The sequence below is a fragment of the Moschus berezovskii genome, chromosome 11, assembly GCF_049115385.1.
Source record: "Moschus berezovskii isolate FMDL1 chromosome 11, NW_MosBer_1.0, whole genome shotgun sequence".
Taxonomy (NCBI): domain Eukaryota; kingdom Metazoa; phylum Chordata; class Mammalia; order Artiodactyla; family Moschidae; genus Moschus; species Moschus berezovskii.
In genome coordinates, this window is record NC_142470.1 from 105,963,151 (window position 1) to 105,984,156 (window position 21,006).

Here is a 21,006-nt window from a genome sequence, read left to right on the forward strand (position 1 = left end):
AGAATCCAGATGGTGCCTGTCTTTGCCCAGAACCTTCCCGCTCTCTGCCTCCCTGCCGCCCGCTCTCCCTTTCTGAAGGGATCAGACGCTCAGCCAAGAAGCCCTGGCTGCCTTCCAGCAGCCAAGGGCCCCAGGCCTGACTCCTAGCCCTCACCCGGCCCAGCTGCTCCTGTGGGCTGTCTCAGCCCGTGACTGGCTGAGGTGCTGAGCAGGTGTCTGCGGCTGAGCTGGGGAGGAAGCCAGGTGTGCTGGGAAGGGCTGTGATCGGGCGGGAGCTGGCCCAGGGCTTAGCCCTGCCCTTTGGGCCAGCCTACACCTGCTACATCTGAAGAGATGACACCTTCGTGAACCTCCCTGGCCCCACACCTTCATCCTGGGTCCTCCCTCCCCAGGGCTATAGGCAGCCTCAGAGGGGCCCAAGACAGAGCCTGCCTGCCCTCTGGAGCCCCAGCCATCAGTCAGCCCTGGGGGGGGCAGCTGGTTGTCCTTGCTGGGGCCCAGTTGAGACTGTCCAGACCAGGTGCAAGGGCTGGGCTGAAGGGTGGCCTGCTGCAGACACCTGACTTACAAGGCCGCGTATGCCCACTTTCGCAGAGGGTGGGCAGTTTAGGTGCAGGGCAGGGCGGCTAGTAGGCCAAGTGTCATAATAACCAAAGGGCAATGTGTGGACCTCCTGGGGAATCCCATTCCAACAAAGCAACTGCGTACGGACATTGTTGAGACAATCAGAGAAAACCGAGCCAGGTGTGGGATCATATAAGGAATGCTTGTTAGTTGTGTTGGGCAAGAGAATAATGTGATTACTTTATAAGGGGGAAAAAAATCCTTATCCTTTTCTGTTAGAAGATCTTTGTGGGTACAACGATCTGAGGTTTGGATTTGCTTTTAAATTCTCTGGAAGGAAAAAGGTGGGGGTGGGGGAGGATGTGATGAGTGCCATCATCATTCATATTCAGAGATGGGCTTGGGGGCAGTTCTCAGCCTCTCTTCTTTCAAGAGCATTGAAAACCCCTATGTTGTTGTTCAGTCACTCAGTCATGTCTGACTCTTAGTGACCCCATGGACTGCAGCACACCAGGCTTCCATGTCCATCACTAACTCCCAGAGCTTACTCAAACTCATGTCCATAGAGTCGGTGGTGCCATCCAACCACCTCATCCTCCGTCGTCCCCTTCTCTTGCCTTTGATCTTTCCCAGCATCAGGGTCTTTTCCAGTCAGTCAGCTCTTTGCATTAGGAGGCCAAAGTATTGGAGTTTCAGCACTAGTCTTTCCAATGTATATTGAGTTGATTTCCTTTAGGATTGACAACCCCCATAGTAACCAGTGGGCTTGAGCAGCAGCAGCTCAGAGTTGGGAAGGGCTTGTCTGGCGGTGGAGGAGACCCTCTTTCTGGTCTTGTTCCTTCTAAACCCTGAGTGTCTGCTCAGTCCCGGATGTGGATTAAAGCATGTAAGTCCCCATTCACTTGTCTAAAGCAGCAGTCCCCAACCTTTTTGGCACCAGGGACCAGTTTTGTGGAAGACAGTTTTTCCACGGACTGGTTGGATTGTGGGTGGCGGGGGTTGGGGTATGGGGATGATTTGAACGCATTACATTTATTATACACTTTATTTATATTATTATTACATCAGCTCCACCTCAGATCATCAGACATTAGATCCCAGAGGTTGGGGACCCCTGGTCTCAAGGATGCTCGCCCTGTGCCAGGCCCTGTGAGCATGTGGGCCTCCTCTCCCAGGCAGAATGGGTGAGCTTGTCTCCATTTCACACATGGGGACAGGCTCCAAGAGGCCACATGGCTCCCAAGGGAGAGGTGCCCCCAGGTCATGGAGCCAACGGTCTGGCTCCAGAGCCCATACTCCTGCCAGCCAGAGTATCCCAGCCGCGCATCCCCGAAGCGCCCCAACACTCGTGAGTGACGGCCCCCTTTCTCCTCCCCAGCTGTCCTCACTCTGCCAACTCCTGAGCCTCATGAGGCTGTCGTCCCTGAGGCGGTACCTGGGCCCTGAGACCATGCTGCCTGGCCAGGAACAACAGCCAAAAGCCAGTGCCCAGCTTGACCACAAGGTGAGCACCCAGCCCCTGCCCGCCTCCCCCAGGGCGCCACCCCAGGAATGGCAGGGCTGTCCACACGGCACAGCCTCGGGGGCTTAAGGCTGCCATTGCCAAAACCCCTGCCCCACAGGACCAAGCCCACCAGCTGCTCCCGCCCACCTCCGCAGAGCCTATCGCTGGCGCCCCTCACAGAGGTGGCGCTCTGTGGGCCCAGGCACACAGGCTTGTGGGTTTTGCTGCATCCTTTGCATCCTGGCGTGGCTTTGTTGGAGAGGACACAGGAACTGAATTGCTGGTGAGGGGAGTGGGATGGAAAGGAATGCCGTAGACAAGCAGCACAGGGAACATTCTCATGCAAGAAGCTGCCTGTTTCTGGCGATCAGAGCCGAGTCCAGCTCCCTGTTCCTATTTCCTGTGGTCCTCACTGAGGCCGAGTCCTAAGCTTTCCCAGTTCTTCCGAAGTGGCTTCCCAGACCTCACTCGGCTTGCCTGAAAATCACACTTGGAGGGAGTCAGGAGCAACGAGGAGCCCCAGGGCCTGCAGGTCGTGGGGCTTGGAATGGTCAGGCCCGTGGCCTCTCGGGTGAATGTCAAGCCGGAGTGGCTGTGTAAGGCCTTCAGGCTGGAATTCCTAAGCCGGGCTCCCTCAATGACCACCCCCCATCACTCCATCCCTGGGGAATGGGGGATGAAGGATGCAGATAGGCATCTTCCTAATTTCGGAAGGCGGTTAATTCCAAAAGCTCTCCTGGAGGTTGGATGTTGATCAGGAGGCCAGCCTTTGGGCATCATTCTGCAAATCAGATAAGTGAATTACTTAATGAACACAAATGAACTATTAAGAAGATGTGATCACCCCCAGGTGTACGCTCCTCTCCTGGAACACGGAGGGAAGGTTCTCAGCTGAGCCTGATGTGAGCACACTTATGAGGCTACCGCCTCCCAGGAGAGCCTGTCTTCTTTCTGGTCCCTTTCCCCTGAATCTGGAGCCTGTTACAGAGACTGAGTCTGGTTGTTCAGGGAAGGGGTGGGGTGGGGTGGGGGGCTCGAGAACACAGGTAGGGTCAGCCCTTGGGGATGGTACATCTGAGCAGAGCACAATGGGCAGGCCCCCGGCCTGGGCTAGAGAAAGGGAAAAAGTGACAGGAAGAAGGGAAGGTTGAGAAAGGAGAGTGGAAGCTTGTGTCTGGCCTGGCCAAGGCACCTTGGGGCCACCCCTGGGCCTCACCTGCCTCGCAGAGGTAGTGTCATTGCCTGGCCAGAGGGTGCCATTTGGCTCATTGCATTCCAGAGCCCGTCTGGTAGAAGATGTCCCTTCAAAAGCCTGGGAAGAGAGGGGAGTAGCGGGCTCAGGGTATCCTTTTATACTTGAGGATTGTTTTCATGCATGTAATATCCTGGTGGCTCAGACGGTAAACAGTCTGCCCGCAACACAGGAGACCTGGGTTCGATCCCTGGGTCAGGAAGATCCCCTGAAGAAGGGAACAGCTACCAACTCCAGTATTCTTGCCTGGAGAATCCCATGGACAGTAATAGAGCCTGGCGGGCCACAGTCCATGGGGTCGCAGAATGTTGGACACGACTGAGCATCTAACACACTCAGGCATGTGAAGGGTGCTGTGAAGTGTCCCCTTGGTCAGCTGCCATATTGAAAATGACCATGTGGCTGGGAAACACGGCGGGGCGGGCATGTCTCGGCCAGGTGCCCCACATATGTAGGGTGTGCTGGTCTAGGGAGGCCAAGGCAGCTCTTGCATGCCTCTGTTGCAACTTGAGCCCATGGGACTGATCCTCGCCTAAGAGGTGGGGAGCCTACACCAGAGGAGGGGCAGGGCTGTGGGGGGACATGGGGGTCTGCACAGCAGTATGAAGCATCCTGTTCCCCTGGGCCGGGGACTGTTCTGACTGGGAGGGACTCGGTGGGGCAGGTGACTGGACTCTGGCCGCCCAGCCCCACTCCCCACTCAGCTGACTGGCTCCTCATTAGGCCCAGCGTGTTTCATCTTCAAAGGTGATCAGGCTGCTCACCAGCCCAAAGAAGCAGTGGCGTCATCCTCCCTGTTTTACAGGGAGTGGTGGTCGGGGCTCGCTGAGCTTTTATCCACAGAGCTCAAAGTCTCTGCCTTCTTTCTCCCGGGGGTTCAGAGGGGAAACTAAGGCCAGAGTGAGGCTGGCCCAAGGCAACCCAGCCTGGAGAAAAAGGGGACAAGCGCTTCCCAGCGCTGGGCCCCATCCCCCGGGCCCCCACTCCCTCCTGTCTCAGAGATTTCCTGCCCAAGACTGCCAGGTCACAACCCTTCTCCAGAGCTGCAGATAAACACTTCTGCCAGCCTCCTTCCCACCTCCCCCATCCTGTCTCTGCCTGGGGCCTTGGCCCAGCTCCTCCTTCCCCTGGGAAGCTCCTTCCCTGGAGAGGCTGGGTGCTCAGATGCCCATGGCATGACTGTCTCTCCTCTCTGAGTCCCTGGCTTTGCAGTTGTCCTTTGACTTGTCTGTCTCCCTGGCTAGACTGTGGGCACCGCTGCTGTCCCAGCATCGCCTGCTGTGCTTGGCTCTAGATGATGGAATGAGCGAAGAAGTGAATGAATGCAGTTGTAAGTCTCCCTGTCTGAACTCTCTTTTTCCACCCCGCCCTGGGCCTCCCACCCCTCCGCTGGACAGCGAGCTCCCTCTGCGTGCCCTCCGCCCTCAGACCAGCCTTTACCTGCAGGCCTCTGTCTTCTAGTGTCCTTGTTCCATTAAGGCCACAGGGGTTGATGGCCTGGGCTGCTTCTGTGGGAGGTCTTTGACTTCAGAAGTGTCACCAGCTAATGAGAAAACCAATCACAGCCATTGTTTGTAATTATAAGCTAGTAAGATTCCTGCCTAGGGCTTCCCAGGTGGTTCAGTGGGTAAAGAACCCACCTGCTGATGCAGGAGAGACAGGAGACACAAGTTTGATCCCTAGGTTGGGTAGCCCATGGAATAGAAAATGACAGCCCACTCTAGTATTCTTGCCTCGAGAATCCCATAGACAGAGGAGCCAGGCGGGCTACTGTCCATAGGGTCACAAAGAGATTGGCACGACTGAGCGACTGAGCATGATTAACAGTGTTGCGATCATTTCAGGTGCACGGCCGAGCAGCTCACCCCCACACACATCTGTCCATTCTCCCCAAACTTCCCTCCCATCCTGGCTGCCACATAGCACTGAGCAGAGTGCCCTGTGCTGTACAGTAGGTCCTTTTTGGTTATCCGTTTTAAATATATCAGTGTGTACATGTCCATCCCTAAGTATCCCTTCCGCCCATCCTTCCCCACTGGCAATCATAAGTTCGCTAATTCTGTGAGTCTGATTCTGTTTTGAAAGTTCATTTGTATCATCTCTCTGTAGATTCCACATATAAGTGATGTCATACGATATTTAAAGTGCTTTTGGATGCTTTGGGCCGGCGGCGGGGGCGGGGGGTGCTGGGCTTGCCTGCTTTGAGAAGGCAGGATCTCCCAGGAAAGGATCATTGAGGTCAAAGTGATGATCTGGGGCCCTGCATGGGCCGGGGCCCTGCGTATCCGAGAGGTGGGAGAGGATGTCTCAGTGCAGGCGTGTACTCTGGGAGTTGGCCTCCAGGTGCTTCCCTCTGGTCCATGGGTACCAGTTCGACAAGTGGCCAGCTTCTCCCCAGGCCTCCATGTGTGTGAGGCTGTCCTTTTGGTTCCTGTGCGGACAGACTTCACGTAACTGGACTCAGTTTATCAGTATCTCCTCAGAGCAACTAGCTCAGCCGTACAGCTTGGAACCAAGGGTTTCCTGGGGGCTTTCTGTTTTCTTGTAGCTGACGTGTGTAAACCATATTTGGCCAGACTGACTTACTCACTTTTATCCAGATGACTGATGCTCTGGTCACGTTAAACCTCTGCTACGTGTGATGTTCCTGTTGATGGCACTCCCCTGCCCTTTCTGGCTTCTCCCCACTTTTATCCAGATGACTGATGCTCTGGTCATGTTGAACCTCTGCTACGTGTGATGTCCCTGTTGATGGCACCCCCCTGCCCTTTCTGGCTTCTCCCCAGGGCTATCTTCTGCATCGATGCTACCGTGAAGGAATCTGGAGTTCTGTTTTCCCCCTAGGGATCTGGAAAGTCTGTAGAACCAAGAGGGCTTCCCAGGTGGCACTAGTGGTGAAGAACCTGCCTGCCAGTGCAGGGGATCTAAGAGATGCAGTTTCGATCCCTAAGCAGAGAAGATCCCCTGGAGGAGGGCGTGGCAACCCACTCCAGTATTCTTGCCTGAGAATCCCATGGACAGAGGAGCCTGGTGGGCTACAGTCCATAGAGTTGTACAGTTGGACACAAGTGAGGTGACTTAGCACACACAACACATAGAACCAGGATCTTTATGGTAGGGTGGAAGTTTACCCCTTGGTTTGGTTAAATTTGGAGACTTGGAGGAAGTTAACTCTCTCTCATTGTGTAGAAAGAAAACCAAAGGCCATGGAGCCAGGTGTCCCAGGGTTGGGGCTGCGTGGAGGTGCCAGGAGCCAGTCCCGTCTCCTCCTCTGCCTCCAGGGTGCGTCCTCCTCATGGTCTGACAGTGTCCTCCTGGGACAGACAGCCTAGGACCCACTGGAGGCTCTGCCTCTGTGATGGTCCCTGTCCCCCAGGGCCCGGCTGCAAGAGGCCACCCCACCCAAACTGAGCCTGGCAGCTGCAGGCAGCCCCCATCAGCATCCTCACTGAGCACGGGGCCTTCGGTCCGTGTCTGTGCTCACAAGGCTTAGGGACGGCTTGTTTATAGGAGAGGTGCGTTCATGAAGAGGTGAAGGGGCGGGTGTGCTCTGAGCTTGGGTAATGCTCTGAGGTGAACCCCACCCCACTGCATGGATTCCTGTGAACTCACTGCTGGGATTTCTGCACCTCTGTGTATCTCTGCACATCTTCTGCAGAGGGTACGGGCCTGCCACGCGTGTGTGTGTGCACGTATGTCTTGTCTGTGTGTGTGTGTGTGTGTGTGTGTGTGTGTCCTGCGCATCCCCTGGATGTGTATCTTCATGGTGTGCCCAGGTGTTAATGGAGTTGACAGACAAGTTATACCACTTTTTCTCCTGTGCCGGCCTGTCCCTGTGTCGAGTGACCCTGCCAAGAGCAGCCTTAAGTGACTGGGGTGTGGTTGGGGAGTTTGGAGAGGAAGGGAGGGTGCCGTTGCCCTTGGCTCTCCAAGCCGCCTCTGCACCCTGCGCTGTCCCACGGGGACGTGGACTCCCTCCGGCTTGGCTGGAACGCAGGCATCTAGCCCTGTGTCACCTAGAAGGTCAGGTTGGGGGGAAGCTCTCCCTCTCCCTCCACTCTCTGCCTTCTCCCCGCACTTCATGCCCCTTGCCCTGCACCCTAGGGAGAGCCATACCCACAGGGCTGGGGACCTTGGTCAGGCCAAGAGTAGGAGGGTTGGGAAGAACTGGCTGGTTTTGAAGAATAGGCAGTGGCTATTCTGGACTCCTAAATCCCTCCCCTGGCTAGTTTGTTGTGGGTTCCTCCTCACTTCCTCCAAAATGAGGAACATCTGACATCTTTTGAAATAAACTTCGAAGAGGTGGCCTCCGGGCAGCTGACCCTAAGGGGAGGCCCGTGCCCCAGCCACACATCACAGCCACCTGCGTGGCCGCAGGCCTCTTCAGAACGGGTACCTCTGAGCATCTGAAGGCACATGGGGCCAGGGCTAAAACCAACTTTGATCGACTCCCAGGAATTCTGGCTTCTTTGCAAGTGTGTGAGCAGGGCTTCAAGTGATGTTATTGAGCTGGGAGGAGAGGGGTGGATTCTGCAGGCAGCTGTTGCTAAGCCCAGCCAGCTGGCCTCCTCAGCAGTTTCTGGGCCTGCTGTCTGCCCTGCCCCACCCTGGGCTCAGTTCTCCTGAGGACCCTTCAAGGGTCCCTCCTTAGGTTCAGTCCTCATCCCAGGCGGGTGACGCAGAGGCTTCTGACCTAACAGCCCACTTCCATCTCTTCCTCCTTCAAGTCCTCCTGGACAACTCTGCGATCGTCTTCCTCCTATTCTTTCTTAGGAAAAAGTGAACCTGAGCACCTATCACATCACATTCAAACCCCGCCATCCAAGGGCTTTGTCAGCTCACCCTGCTGCATCCATGCAGTTCTTCTCTTGAATCAAACCGCTCCATTTGACTCCGAGCAATGGATGTCTTTCGCAGAAACCTGCCATTCTTCGGCCGTTGTCTTTGCTCCTGCTGGTTCTCCTTCCTGGTGATGCCTGGCCCGTCTCTTCTGTCCTTGGTGATCATTGCAGTCTGTGTATTCAGCCCGTGGCTTATCCGTCCATTTCTTCACACAGCTGAACAGAGTGGCCTTTGAGGGCAGGGTCTAGGGTCTGATGCGCTCATTAAAATACCTGTCCTGAGCAGGTGCAGTCTGATGAGGAACCCTTCCCCATCTCTGTGTACCAGTCTTGAGAATGCCAGTGGAGGGGAGCAGTGCCGGCTTGCAGGATCTTAGTTCCCTAACCAAGGATCAAACCCAGGGCCCGGCAATGAGAGCACAAGGGCCTAACCACTGGACTGCCAGGGAATTCAGCACATGGCTTCTGTGAGCCGCATCTAAGCAGCTTGGGCTCAGCCCCCACCACCACACACCTGAGCGGGGGGCAAGCGGTCCCCCACTGGCTGTGCTCAGTTGGGAGGAGCCTGGCAGGTCACAGCCCTCTCAGCTGCTCTCCCGCTCCCCGCCTTTCCTGTCCCTTCTCGCCCCGTGCCAGGACCCTGTAGTGACACAAACACAAATGTGTCCCGAAAGGTCCTGGGGCAGCGCATCAGGCTTAACTGAACTGAGCCGAGCAGGGTCGCAAAGCCTCAGTGCTGCTGTCTGCCTCTCTCGCCTCTGCCCTTCTGTGCCTTCCCAGGCAGCTTTTCTGCTGCCCCTGAGACAGTCCAGGCTTACATCCTTCCCTCTGCGACCCTTGTTTTTGTTCAGTCACCAAGTCGCATCCAGCTCTTCGCAGCCCCATGGACTGTAGCATACCAGGCTTCCCTGTTCCTCACCATTTCCCGGAGTTTGCCCAAATTCGTGTCTGTTGAATCAGTGACACCATCCAACCATCTCATCTTCTGTTGCCCTCTTCTTCTTCTGCCTTCAGTCTTTCCCAGCATCAGGGTCTTTTCCAATGAATGAGCCGTTCTCAACAGGTGGCCAAAGTATTAGAGCTTTAGCTTCAGCATCAGTCCTTCCAAAGAGTATTCAGGGTTGATTTCCTTCAAGATTGACTGGTTTGATCTCCTTGATGTCCAAGGGACTCTCAAGAGTCTTCTCTAACACCACAATTCAAAAGCATCAGTTCTTCAGTACTCAGCCTTCTTTATTGTCCAGCTCTCACATCTGTACATGACTACTGGAAAGATCATAGCCTTGACTATACAGACCTTTGTTGGAAAAGTGATGTCTTTGCTTTTTAACACACTGTCTAGGTTTGTCATAACTTTCTTGCCAAGAAGCAATTGTCTTCTAATTTGATGGCTACAGTCACCATCCACAGTGATTTTAGAGCCGAACAAGAGCAAATCTGTCACTGCTTCCACCTTTTTCCCTTCTGTTTGCCATGAAGTAGTGGGGTCGGATGCCATGATCTTATTTGTTTTAATATAGAGTTTTAAGCCGACTCCCTAGCCAGGGGGAAGAAAGAGCTTCTGTGCTAGATCCTAACAGAGTCCCAGAGTTGAGTGTGGTTGGCTTGGCTTGGGTCGTGTGCTCACCTCTCAGCCAATCATGTAGCCAGCATACAGTGATTGGCAGGCCTGGACTACTGGGCTTCCCCTGGAGTCAAGGCTGAAGTCCCCGCTGTGGGGCACCTTGACCTGGGTGTTGGGGACAGGAGGCTGGGACTTGACAGAATGTGGGGATGGGATCCTGGGCACTGGGAAACCTTAGTGTCCACAGTATCCGTCTGGTCTTCAAAGCCCCACGTGGGAAGTGTAAGGAAGGAAGTGCTTCCCAACAACTCAGTGAGTGAGCAAGATAAGAAAGAGAAGGCAGGAAGCCACTGCTCCAAGGGGCCTCTCCAGCCCCTGGAGGAGGCCTTTACCAACCCTTGGCTGGTTTCAGGGGCTCCCCGCAGTGCTGGCACCCATGTACCGATGCACTCGTGCACACCCAGACACAGACTCTCAGACAGAGGCGCTGAGAGTCTCATCCCTTTCAGGGCAGCCGGCAGAGCTGGGCTTCGGTTCCAGATCCCCCTGGGGTCAGGGTCTCTAGCCCAACAGAGGAACAGGAAGGGCCAGCCAGTCCCTGCCTGTCATCTCCCCCCACCCCATGGCCAGCAGGAAGCCAGAAAGGAAGAGTAGGCTGGGTGGGAGCGCTCTCACAAGGGTTTGCCTGCAGCCCCTCGGTTCCTCCCACCGGTGGACATTGGATGGGGGCAGATGCTCCGAGATAACCCCCTGCAGCAGATCCACAGGAACAAAAAGCCCTCAGGCTTCCCGCTTTTGCCCCAGCTTATCTCTTTCACAGGGCTTCCCTGGTGGCTCAGACAGTAAGGAATCCGCCTGCAACGCGGAAGACCCAGGTTCAGTCCCCGGGGTCGGGAAGATCCTCTGGAGAAGGGAACGGCTACCCGCTCCAGTATTCTTGCCTGGAGAATCCTGTGGACAGAGGAGCCTGGTGGGCTACAGTCCATAGGGTCGCAAAGAGTCAGACACGACTGAGCGTCTGACACACTCACCTCCTTCCCACATGGCCCCACCACTCCGGGTCCAATTCCAAGTTCAGGATAAGGCTGAAAAAGAATCCCTCCGTCCCTTTCCAGTGAGCTCAGAGTCTCAGGTCTGTGAACACACTTCCTGTGGACAGCTGAAAGAGCAGCTGAGGGGCTCATCTTCTGAGGAATCTGTAGAGGGGGACCCAGGCTGGGCCCCGGGGTCCTCTCACAGCCTCAGCAGAGACATCATATCACATCTCCCCGCCCAGCCGGGGCCTTGAGAGCAGCCCTCTACGAAGTGGCCATTCCTGGCAGCCGAGCCAGAAGTACTAGTCCCACCCAGAGGCTGCCAGCCCATCTCCCATCACGCTGTTGTCCTCATCCTGCTCCTTGTTTAGGGCTCCACCCACGCCCTTGCCTGAAGAGGCGCTTTCATTTACAGAATTGAGTGTCTGGCCTCGCAGGCCCCCGGGCTGAGTCTGGCAGGCCCTGCGCATGTGACGTCTATTCTCTGGCCTCTGTGCCCTGGGCGCTCAGGGACCCTGGGCTGGGAAGAGGTGCCGTGTCATCATGTTATTTCCTACTGATGGTGCGTGCGTCCTTATCACTTCCTTCTTTCTGGGACTTGTGACCGGTGACCTGCCCTGGTCAGTCACTTCCAGACTCGGCTTTCCTTTGGGCACTGCCCTCCACTTGCTGCTTCTGGGTCTTACCAAAGCCAAGGTCAGAGAGTATGACCTTGGAGCAGGAGCAGCCTGAGCAAGAAGAATAAATCACACAGTTACACACAGTTAACTTGTGGGGTGGAAGAAGATAGGAAGAAGTAGCATTCTAGAGGTGTTGGAAGGTACCACCCTCCAGGACAGGTCCAGATGCTGCTCACCCAGGGAAATGCATCCCCTCTTAGTCGGTCACCACGCTGAGGCTCTCAGCCTGGGACCCTGCAAGTAACCCTACCTCAGGATTGTTGTTTAGTTGCTAAGTCATGTCTGACTCTTTGTGACCCCGTGGACTATAGCCCTTCAGGCTCCTCTGTCCATGGGATTATCTAAGCAAGAGTACTGGAGTGGGTTGCCATTTCCTCCTCTAGTTGTTTAGTAGGGGATCTTCCCAACCCAGGGATCAAACCCCCTTCTCCTGTGTCTCCTGCATTGGCAGGCAGATTCTTTACCTGATGAACCATTGGGGTTGCTCAATTGTTTCCAACTCTTTGCAACCCCGTGGATTGTAGCCCGCCAGGCTCCTCTGTCCATGGGATTTCCTAGGCAAGAATACTGGAGTGGGTTGCCATTTCCTCCTCATAAAACTCACATCTCCTGCACTGCAGGTAGATTCTTTACCACTGAGCCACCAGGGAAGCCCACTTCAGGATTATTCATGACTGGTTATTTTTGTTGTTATTTGGCCAGCCTCTCCTGGGGCTCTGGCCTGCAGCCCCCAGGGTTAAATCTGTTAGAAAACACTCACAGCTTGTCCAGCTTAAGGGAGCATGTACGCACATCTGTTTCACTCCTAAGCCTCAGTGGAGATAGTCATGCAGTCAGGGGACCTCTCTAAACTCAGCTTCCGCATCTACTGTGGCCTCTGTGGGAGTGTGCTGGGTCAGGGTATGTGGAGTGGGGCTGTAGGGCTCAGTTTGATAAATGGAGAAAGCAAGGGAGAGAATTCATTAGGACCCAGCTCTGGCCTTGGGTTTGAAATGGTTCAGTCTTTCCCAGACTTCAGTGGTTCTAGAACCAGCCTTCAGCATGTGTGTGTCTCCAAGGGATCAACCCCCCTGAGAGGACCCACACGTGGCAGTGATGGGACCTACTTCTCCTGGTCCCCTCTAGGTGTTCCAGCTGGGGCTGAGAGCAAAGCAGACTGTGACCCCAGGACAGCATCTCTCCCAGAGCCTGTGAGCATGGAGCGGCAAGCCCAGGGGAGCTGCTGTGGGGTCCTGGCACCCCAGGCAGGGGCCCGGGCAGCGGTCGGCTTTGAAGGCCAGCTTGCTGAACCTTGTCTGCATCGTGTGCTCCTGGACCCCGGCAGACTAGCTGGAAGGTCCTTTGAGTCAGTCTGTCCTTCACAGCAGGGGTTCGTCGGTCAGCCTGAGTTCTCCCATCTCCCAACCCCCACAGCAGCCGCCCCAGAGCCTGGCTGGATTGCTCCTGAAGGATCCCCCAACCAAAAGCAAGGTCTCCCATACCCCACCCTCACCTGGGCCCCAGGCTGGCAGCGTCTGGGGAGAGGGCTGGGTTCAAAGGGTTACCTCAGGTGATCCTAGACCCTTGGTCAGATCTGAGGTGGGAGAAACTACCGTTCTCAAGGCTTCCTGGGACATCCTCTCCCTCCCCCTCTCTGCCCTTTCTTAGGGTAAATAACCCACAGCCAGCTCCCTTGGCATTAGCTAGAGGGGAATTTTCTAAAGCATGAATTTCCTGGGAAACGTCCACCCTTTCTTCCTTCATCTTATGACGAAAGCTCTACAGACGGAGACTTGGCCAGCAGTTCCTGGGTTGGAACTAGCTGGACCAGAACAGGAGGCACTGACCTTCCCCTCCCCCAGCCCCCTCCCGGGTGACAAGCCCAGTTGGGCCTGTCTCCTACCCCTCCGCCTTGTCATCCTTCCCCAGGGGAGGACAGGGTCCGCCTCCAGGCTCTAGAGCTGGGAAGGAAGCATCCAGCACAGCCCTTCTCAGAAAAGCCCGCCCACCAGACCCAGAAGATGGAAGCCGCAGGCTCCGCTGGCAGCAGTGGAAAGGGACCGTCCTTTCTTGTCGGCATTGGGTTCAGGCACGTCCCATGCCTCAGACTCTGCCTTTCCCCCAAGTTGTTGGCTGAGGTTTCCAGGCCCTGTTTCCCATGGGGGCTTCCCAGCCTCCACTCACGGCCAGTCTGGAGGGACTGGGTGGCCTGAGCTGGGGAGGGGCCCATTCTACAGACAAGATGTCCAGGCTTAGACGGACACAACCCCCTACCAGGGGTATGCCCCCCGCACTGAAGCCACACCGAGCCGTATCCCCACTCACACACACACACCTGCCCTTGAGGGCCTGGGCTTCCCAGGTGGCACAGGGCTACAGAACGTGCCTGCTAACCCAGGAAGCGCAGGCTCGATCCCTGGATCTGGGAAGACCCCCTGCAGAAGGAAGTGGCAACCCACCCCAGTGCTCTTAACTGGAGAATCCCAAGGAGAGAGGAGGCTGGTGGGCTACAGTCCACGGGGTCGCAAGCAGTCAGGCACAACTGAGCGACTGAACAGCAACACACGTGGGGCCACAGGCTGGAGGAAGGGCCACCGAGCGCTCGCGGCCCTGGCCCTGCCGGGGCTTGGCCTCTGCCCGACTTCCCTCCCCTCCACCTTGAAAGAGGAGACAGAGCCCCATGTCTCTGTGGTGCCAGCAGACAGGATGGGGCTTGCTGAGTTCAGGAATTGGTCACAGCTCGAATGAAGCAGGAAACGCAGCCCTCACACCTGGCTGTTTACTGAGCGGCAGGCCCTGTCTGCTGCACACTCCTGCCCAACCCGAGCCCCGCACCCCCCAGGCCTCAGAGGGCCTCCCCCAGCCTCCCGGAGGCCCCGTTGTGCTCACGTTCTGACCTTCACAGAAACGGCCGGGGAGTGGAGCCTGGGGGAGGCTGGGGGTTCAGGAGAATCCTGGCAGGCCCCCAGTGCCCTGGTCTGTCCCTTTGTCTGAACCAGAAAACAGACACTGCCTTACCTCTCCTCATCCTCTCAAAGCAGAGACCATGGGTCTAGGGGATATGAGGGGAGGAATGGTCTAGGCGACTCTGCTGCTAACAAAGTCCTTCTTTCTAGAGTGTTCAGCCTCTCAGTCATGTCTGACTCTTTGCAACCCTATGGACTGTAGCCCTCCTGGCTCTTCTGTCCATGGGATTCTCTAGGCAAGAATTCTGGAGTGGGTTGCCATGCTCTGCTCCAGGAGATCTTCCCGACCCAGGGATCAAACCCTGGTCTCCCACGTTGCAGACAGATTCTTTACTGTCTGAGCTGTCAGGGAAGCCCCCTTTTTCCTAAAGCACCACTGTCAAGACTGCTGTCTGGGTCCTGATTTCTGACTACAGGTGGTACCTTGTCCCCTTCAATTAGAGCAGTCTTTCCTAAAGGGCCTCTGCTCACTTAGGCCCACCTGCAGGGGTCACCCTTGCGTGCTCCCAGTCATCCTTCCAAGTAGGCGTTGTCCTTTGGAAAATCGACTTACAAAAGGTGATTTAAAGGGATTTTCTTCAGAATTACTTATTCCTTCTTGCTGTTCCCGCACCTTAGTTCAGTTCAGTCACTCGGTCGTGTCCAGCTCTTTGCGACCCCATGGACTGCAGCACGCCAGGCTTCCCTGTCCATCACCAACTCCCAGAGCTTACTCAAACTCATGTCCATCGAGTCAGTGATGCCATGCAACCATCTCATCCTCTGTCGTCCCCTTCTCCTCCCACCTTCAATCTTTCCCAGCATCAGGGTCTTTTCTAGTGAGTCAGTTCTTTGCATCAGGTGGCCAAAGTATTGGAGTTTCAGCTTCAGCATCAGCCCTTCCAATGAATATTCAGGACTGATCTCCTTTAGGATGGACTGGTTGGATCTCCTTGCAGTCCAAGGGACTCTCAAGAGTCTTCTCCAACACCACAGTTCAAAAGCATCAATTCTTCGGCGCTCAGCTTTCTTTATAGTCCAACTCTCACATCCATACATGACTGCTGGAGAAACCATAGCTTTGACTAGACGGATCTTTGTTGGCAAAGTAATGTCTCTGCTTTTTAATGTGCTGTCTAGATTGTTGATAGTTTTCCTTCCAAGGAGCAAGCGTCTTTTCATTTCATGGCTGCAGTCACCATCTGCAGTGATTTTGGAGCCCGAAAAAATAAAGACTCTCACTGTTTCCATTGTTTCCCCATCTATTTGCCATGAAGTGATTGGACTGGATGCCATGATGTTAGTTTTCTGAATGTTTTAAGACAACTTTTTCACTCTCCTCTTTCACTTTCATCAAGAGACTCTAGTTCTTCTTTGCTTTCCGCCATAAGGGTGGTGTCATCTGCATATCTGAGGTTATATTCCAGCTTGTGCTTCATTCAGCATTTCTCATGATGTACTCTGCATGTAAGTTAAATAAGCAGGGTGACAATAAAGGCAAAGGAGAAAAGGAAAGATATAAGCATCTGAATGCAGAGTTCCAAAGAATAGCAAGAGGAGATAAGAAAGCCTTCCTCAGTGATCAACGCAAAGAAATAGAGGAAAACAATTGAATGAGAAAGACTAGAGATCTCTTCAAGACAATTAGAGATACCGAGGAAACATTTCATGCAAAGATGGGCTCAATAAAGGACAGAAAGATATGGACCTAACAGAAGCAGAAGATATTAAGAAGAGGTGGCAAGAATACACAGAAGAACTGTACAAAAAAGATCTTCATGACCCAGATAATCATAGTGTGATCCCAGACATCCTGGAATGTGAAGTCAAGTGGGCCTTAGGAAGCATCACTATGAACAAAGCTAGTGGATGTGATGGAATTCCAGTTGAGCTATTTCAAATCCTAAAAGATGATGCTGTGAAAGTGCTGCTCTCAATATGCCAGCAAATTTGGACAACTCAGCAGTGGCCACAGGACTGGAAAAGGTCAGCTTTCCTTCCAATCCCTCACCTCCCCCCCACCCCCCGGCCAAAAAGAAGCCCCATATTCAGAATCGTATTCCTGGGATTTTCCCTCCAGATTCAATGATGGGAATCGGCACAAAAATGAAATTGTGAAACCCTTTTTTTTTTCTTCTCAGTAATTCCCAACTGCACAGACTTCCCTCCAGGGCTTTCTTCAGATCCCAGGCCCACCCTCACCACGCCTCCCAGCCAGAAAGATAGTTCTGAGTGGAGTGGGGGGTCAGGGGCCGGGGGAAGGCAGGCCAGAGCCTCCACCTGAGCCAGAGGTCCAGCTGGCATTTCACCTGTAAACAAGTAACTGTTTACAAGCCTCAGGTCCTCTCTGCCCTCTGCCACACCCGCTCCCAAGCTTGCCCCCTCCCAGCCACTCTCCCTCCAGTCATTGCCCCTAGATGTTTTCCTTGGCTTCTCCCCCTTCTCAGCTTCTCCCTCCCCTTGCTCAAAGCCCCTCTCCAAGACCAGCCTCAGGCTCTGTGCTCTCCAGGGTTTCCGCCCTCTCCCGCCCCACACCCACCCCAGACCCAACTGGACACAGTTATAATTGGCGTTGTCTCCTTTAAAATTAATTTTAAAATTTTTCATTATATTCTGATTATATGAGGAAAGCACACACACAGTGTAAAGAAATAATCTTAAAAAGATGAAGGAGGAGCTGTAATTCTTCCCTGAGTGGTGGTTCCACTTGGGTGGATTCTATCCCAACAGATCCTAGTGTCTGCTCTCCCCCCGTGCCCCCTAACCCCCTCTGTCCCCCACCGCGTGGTCTCCCTGCTCCAGAGCAGCCCTGAGTGGCCTCCACTGCCCGCTGTCTGACCCCTTGCCGCCAGCAGCCCTGTTCCCAGGGCGCCCCTCCCTCCCTCTGCTCCAGCCCAGCTGGTCCCCCCCGCAGCAGTCAGCCCCCCAGAAGTGAGCCCTGCCTCAGCTTCTTGCATCAGCCCCTGGGGTCTGTCTGGTGGTGTGATTCCCGCCCCCTCAGGGCCATCTTCACCTCAAATCCTACTCTCCTTTGGAGGCTGGTTGGGTTTAGTCACTTCCTCCCCGAAGCCTTCAGAACTACACACCATCACCGCGACCTCCAACCCCGAAAGGTGGACGGATCCTTTCTCCTTCCGGGCCAAGGCAAAGCTGCGATTCATTCGGTATTCACGGACCAGACAATTGCCTTCCTGAAGTACCTTTTCCCCTCTAGCGTCTAGCTGTTTGTGGCAGTGTCTTAGTCAGGGTACAGCGTCTGGTACACAGGCCTGAGCCTGCTCTATGGGGCTGGAGTGGCGGGAAAGAGCCGTTTGCCAGGACTGCGGAGCTCAGGAGTTCCAAACGCCCTGGGCCTCTGAGGGCAAGGCCAGGCTGGGGAAGGGGAATCCTGCAGATGGAGCTCGCAGGGGATGCTGGATCGTCCCCCCACCCGGTCCCTGGGGCATCACGGCCTGGAGGCACACCCAGTGGGCTCCTACTTCTCCCCTGCTGCCAGGTGTCAAGTCCCAACCCGGCCAGCCACGGCATCGGCCACCTGCGGGCCTCATCTGTTGTGCTAAAGAACAGGTGGGTCCTGGGCAGCACAGGTGCTGCTGGAGGAGTGGGGCAGGTGGCCTGTGTCCTCGGGATTTTGCACATGGTGTTTGAGTGGGAGAAGAGTGTCTACATTCCAGAGTGTCTGGTGTCCTCAAACATGGCTCCAGCTTCTGCCCAAAGGAGGCCACCGGCTCTGTGCAAAGAGGCTATCACTACTTCTGGGGCACCGCCACATGCTGTAAAGGGGGAGGGTGATAAGGGCAGAGAAGTGGGGGACAGGGGAACCTCGGTGAACTCTGAGCTCCCACCCCGTTATCACCAAGCTGGAGCCCGGCTGGCCATCTCTGGGGCCTGCCTCTCCCCTCCCAGCACAGCCTCGGGGTGGGTTATCTGCCCAGGGCACCGCGGCAGGGTGTTTCCTGCCACCCTTCCTATCTGAGAAGGAGCCTGAAGGGGACGAAGCAGCGGGCGCCTCTGAGTGGGGAGCGGTGTGCCCACGGGGCGCCGGAGCAGCTGTCGTCATGGCAGGAGCCTCGGCGGTCAGCCCCTCATTCTCCCTGAGCAGCAGGTGAATGTCCCATAAACGAATGGGCCCCAGCAGCCTCCAGGGGAGCAAAGCATCCTCTTATCAGATAGAACTGGCCTTGGTCCTGCTTTCACCCCTGGCTGTCCAGGGGCAAGAGTGAAGGCGTGAGTCGGTGGGTGAGGGGGCGAACGCTCAACCAGACTTCCCTCCCTCTGCACCGTCTCGGGTCAGCACAGCGGGGGCGTCCAGACTGACCCGCACATCTGCCTGTGAAGGGGTGTCCACGGGAGCCCCAGGGCTGGGGGACAGTGTGGATTTCCAGGTGGCAGAGATTTCTTCCTTTTCTGAAGGGAGAGAGGATGGTCATTCCTCAGGGCCCTAGAGAGCGCTGAGTGAGTGGGACCCAGAGCCCTCTTGGAAGACACCTCCCGTACACCGTGGTCACAGGAAACCCGGGCTGGGCTTGCAGCAGTGGAGTCAAGGAAGCCCGTCTCTCCCCAGGTCTGCTACCTGTGCCACAGCCTCCTGACCCTGGCCGGGGTGGTGGTCAGCTGCCAGGACATTACTCCAGACCAGTGGGTGAGTCTCCCGAGAGAGGCTGGGCTGGGGCTGGTGGTGGAGGAGCCCAGCCCACTGCCAGGAACTGGAAAGAGTGGGAGGCTGAGAAAAGAGCAAGCCTGAGGGAGCCGGCCTCATCCTCCTCCCAGCAGGCCCTCGGAAGGGATACTGACCCATGCCCCCAGTTGCCCATGCCTCCCCTCCCTTTCCTGCCCCATTGCACTTTCTCTGACTCCGTGCTCCCCTCCCCACCCCTGGCCCGCCCTCCCTGCCCTCCCATGGCTTCTGCAGGGAGAGCTGCAGCTGCTCTGCATACAGTTGGACCGCCACATCAACACCCATATCCGGGAGAGCCCCCAGGCCATGCATCGGACCATGCTCAAGGACCTAGCTGCCCAGACCTACATCCGCTGGCAGGAGCTGCTGGCACACTGCCAGCCCCAGGTGGTACCACCGCCCCACCCGCCCCCAGGCTTGGAAGGGAAGGGAAGTGGTCAATTGACAGACCAGAGCCCGCAGAGCATCTGCCCCCTGCAGCTGCCAGGCTCCTGGCTGGGAGATGTGGGGAGAGGGCATTGGGGGTTGGGGGGAGATGCATCCTCGGTGGACCACCATCTTTCTTACCAAGGGTCAAATGCCCAGGGTGGGGATGCAGTGAGGGGGACACGGACAAGCTGACTCCTGGGTAAAGGCAAAGAGAAACTTCACCCCAGAGAGAGGGAGGCGCCTAGACCAGAGGGCCGGTTTATCGTGAGCGGTGCCAGGAAGGGACACCAGAGGCACCAGCTGTCCACCCTCTGCCCAGCTGTCCTGCAGGCCTGAGGTTGGCCTCCCACTCTGCTGGGAGGAACACACCCAGGCGACCCTGCGCTCCTGATTTTTCAGACTCTGTGGGTAATAATTGTTCAGTTGCTCAGTTGTGTTGAACTCTTTGCATGTGACCCCATGGGCTGCAGCAAGCCAGGCCTCCCTGTCCATCACCATCTCCCAGAGCTTGTTCAAACTCATGCCCATCGAGTCGGTGATGCCATCCAACCATCCCAGCCTCTGTCGCCCCCTTCTCCTCCTGCCCTCAATCTTTTCCAGCATCAGGGTCTTTTCCAGGGAGTTGGCTCTTCATATCAGGTGGCCAAAGTATCGGAGCTTCAGCTTCAGCATCAGTCCTTCCAATTAATATTCAGAGTTGATTTCCTTTAGGATTGACTTGTGATGATATTCATAGCTAATATTTATTGAATAAAGATCCTCTTCTACATGAATCCATATAACCGCCCCCTTCCATGAGGCAGGTATTGTTGTGATCCCATTTTACAGATGGACAAGCTAGCCAAGAGTTGCTGAGAGGTTAAACAGCTTGCTTCATCACGCAGGCTGTGGCTTGCAAATATCAAGACCAGGGCACCAAGCCAGCCTGACTTGCACGCCTGCAGAATTAAGCATGGTCTAGCCCCTCTCTCTGGCAGCCTGGCTTCTGGCCTCTGTCAGTTCCTCCAACAAGCAGCTGTCCCACTCCCAGCCCCTGATAGAGATGAGCTGGGTCTCCTAAGAACTGTCTCCAACTCCCCTCGCACTGCTCCTGAGCCCCCAATTTTCCTTCCCCTCCGTGCCCCACCCCCCAGCTGCCCGTAACCTCTGACTTGGGGCTGACACATCAGCCACAGGCTGTGGCTTGGGTCTCAGATTGCACAAGTCTCTGAGAAAGCTGGAAAGCAAACCTCACTCTCCACCCCTGAGGAACTAGATCACACTGGTCTCTGGTGGGAAGCAGTATGCTTGTCATAAAAAGAAGGAAAAATGATTCGCGGCCTAGCCGAGCCAGGGCCAGACCCCAGCTTCCCCTCACACTGCCTGGGCCTGCGAGCTGGTAGTAGAGGGAAGCAAGAGAGAGCTGTGGCTGGGTGGCCTATTGACCTGCTGTGTCCTCGCCCGGACAGGAGCTCCCGGAGCCTTGTGGCTTAGCGAGTGACACGGAAGAGGCCTTGGTGGATGTTCAAGGGGCGCTGGAGAGTCAGGGAACACCAG

At 55.7% G+C, this 21,006-nt stretch overlaps 1 protein-coding gene across 3 annotated transcripts in view; it reads left to right on the plus strand.

Moving 5' to 3' along the window:
• Window positions 1–21,006, plus strand: part of FAM178B (family with sequence similarity 178 member B) — a 101,481-nt gene that overhangs the window by 80,051 nt on the left and 424 nt on the right. Inside the window, exons 13-15 of one of the 3 annotated variants that reach the window (XM_088841660.1) lie at window positions 1,943–2,068; window positions 18,928–19,005; window positions 19,276–19,431. In XM_088841660.1, the coding sequence (XP_088697786.1) occupies window positions 1,943–2,068; window positions 18,928–19,005; window positions 19,276–19,431 (360 nt within the window). Of the gene's footprint in view, window positions 1–1,942; window positions 2,069–18,289; window positions 18,469–18,927; window positions 19,006–19,275; window positions 19,432–21,006 lie in introns of those variants that run through there. The other 2 variants (XM_055401232.2, XR_016038656.1) reach the window with 2 other exon arrangements.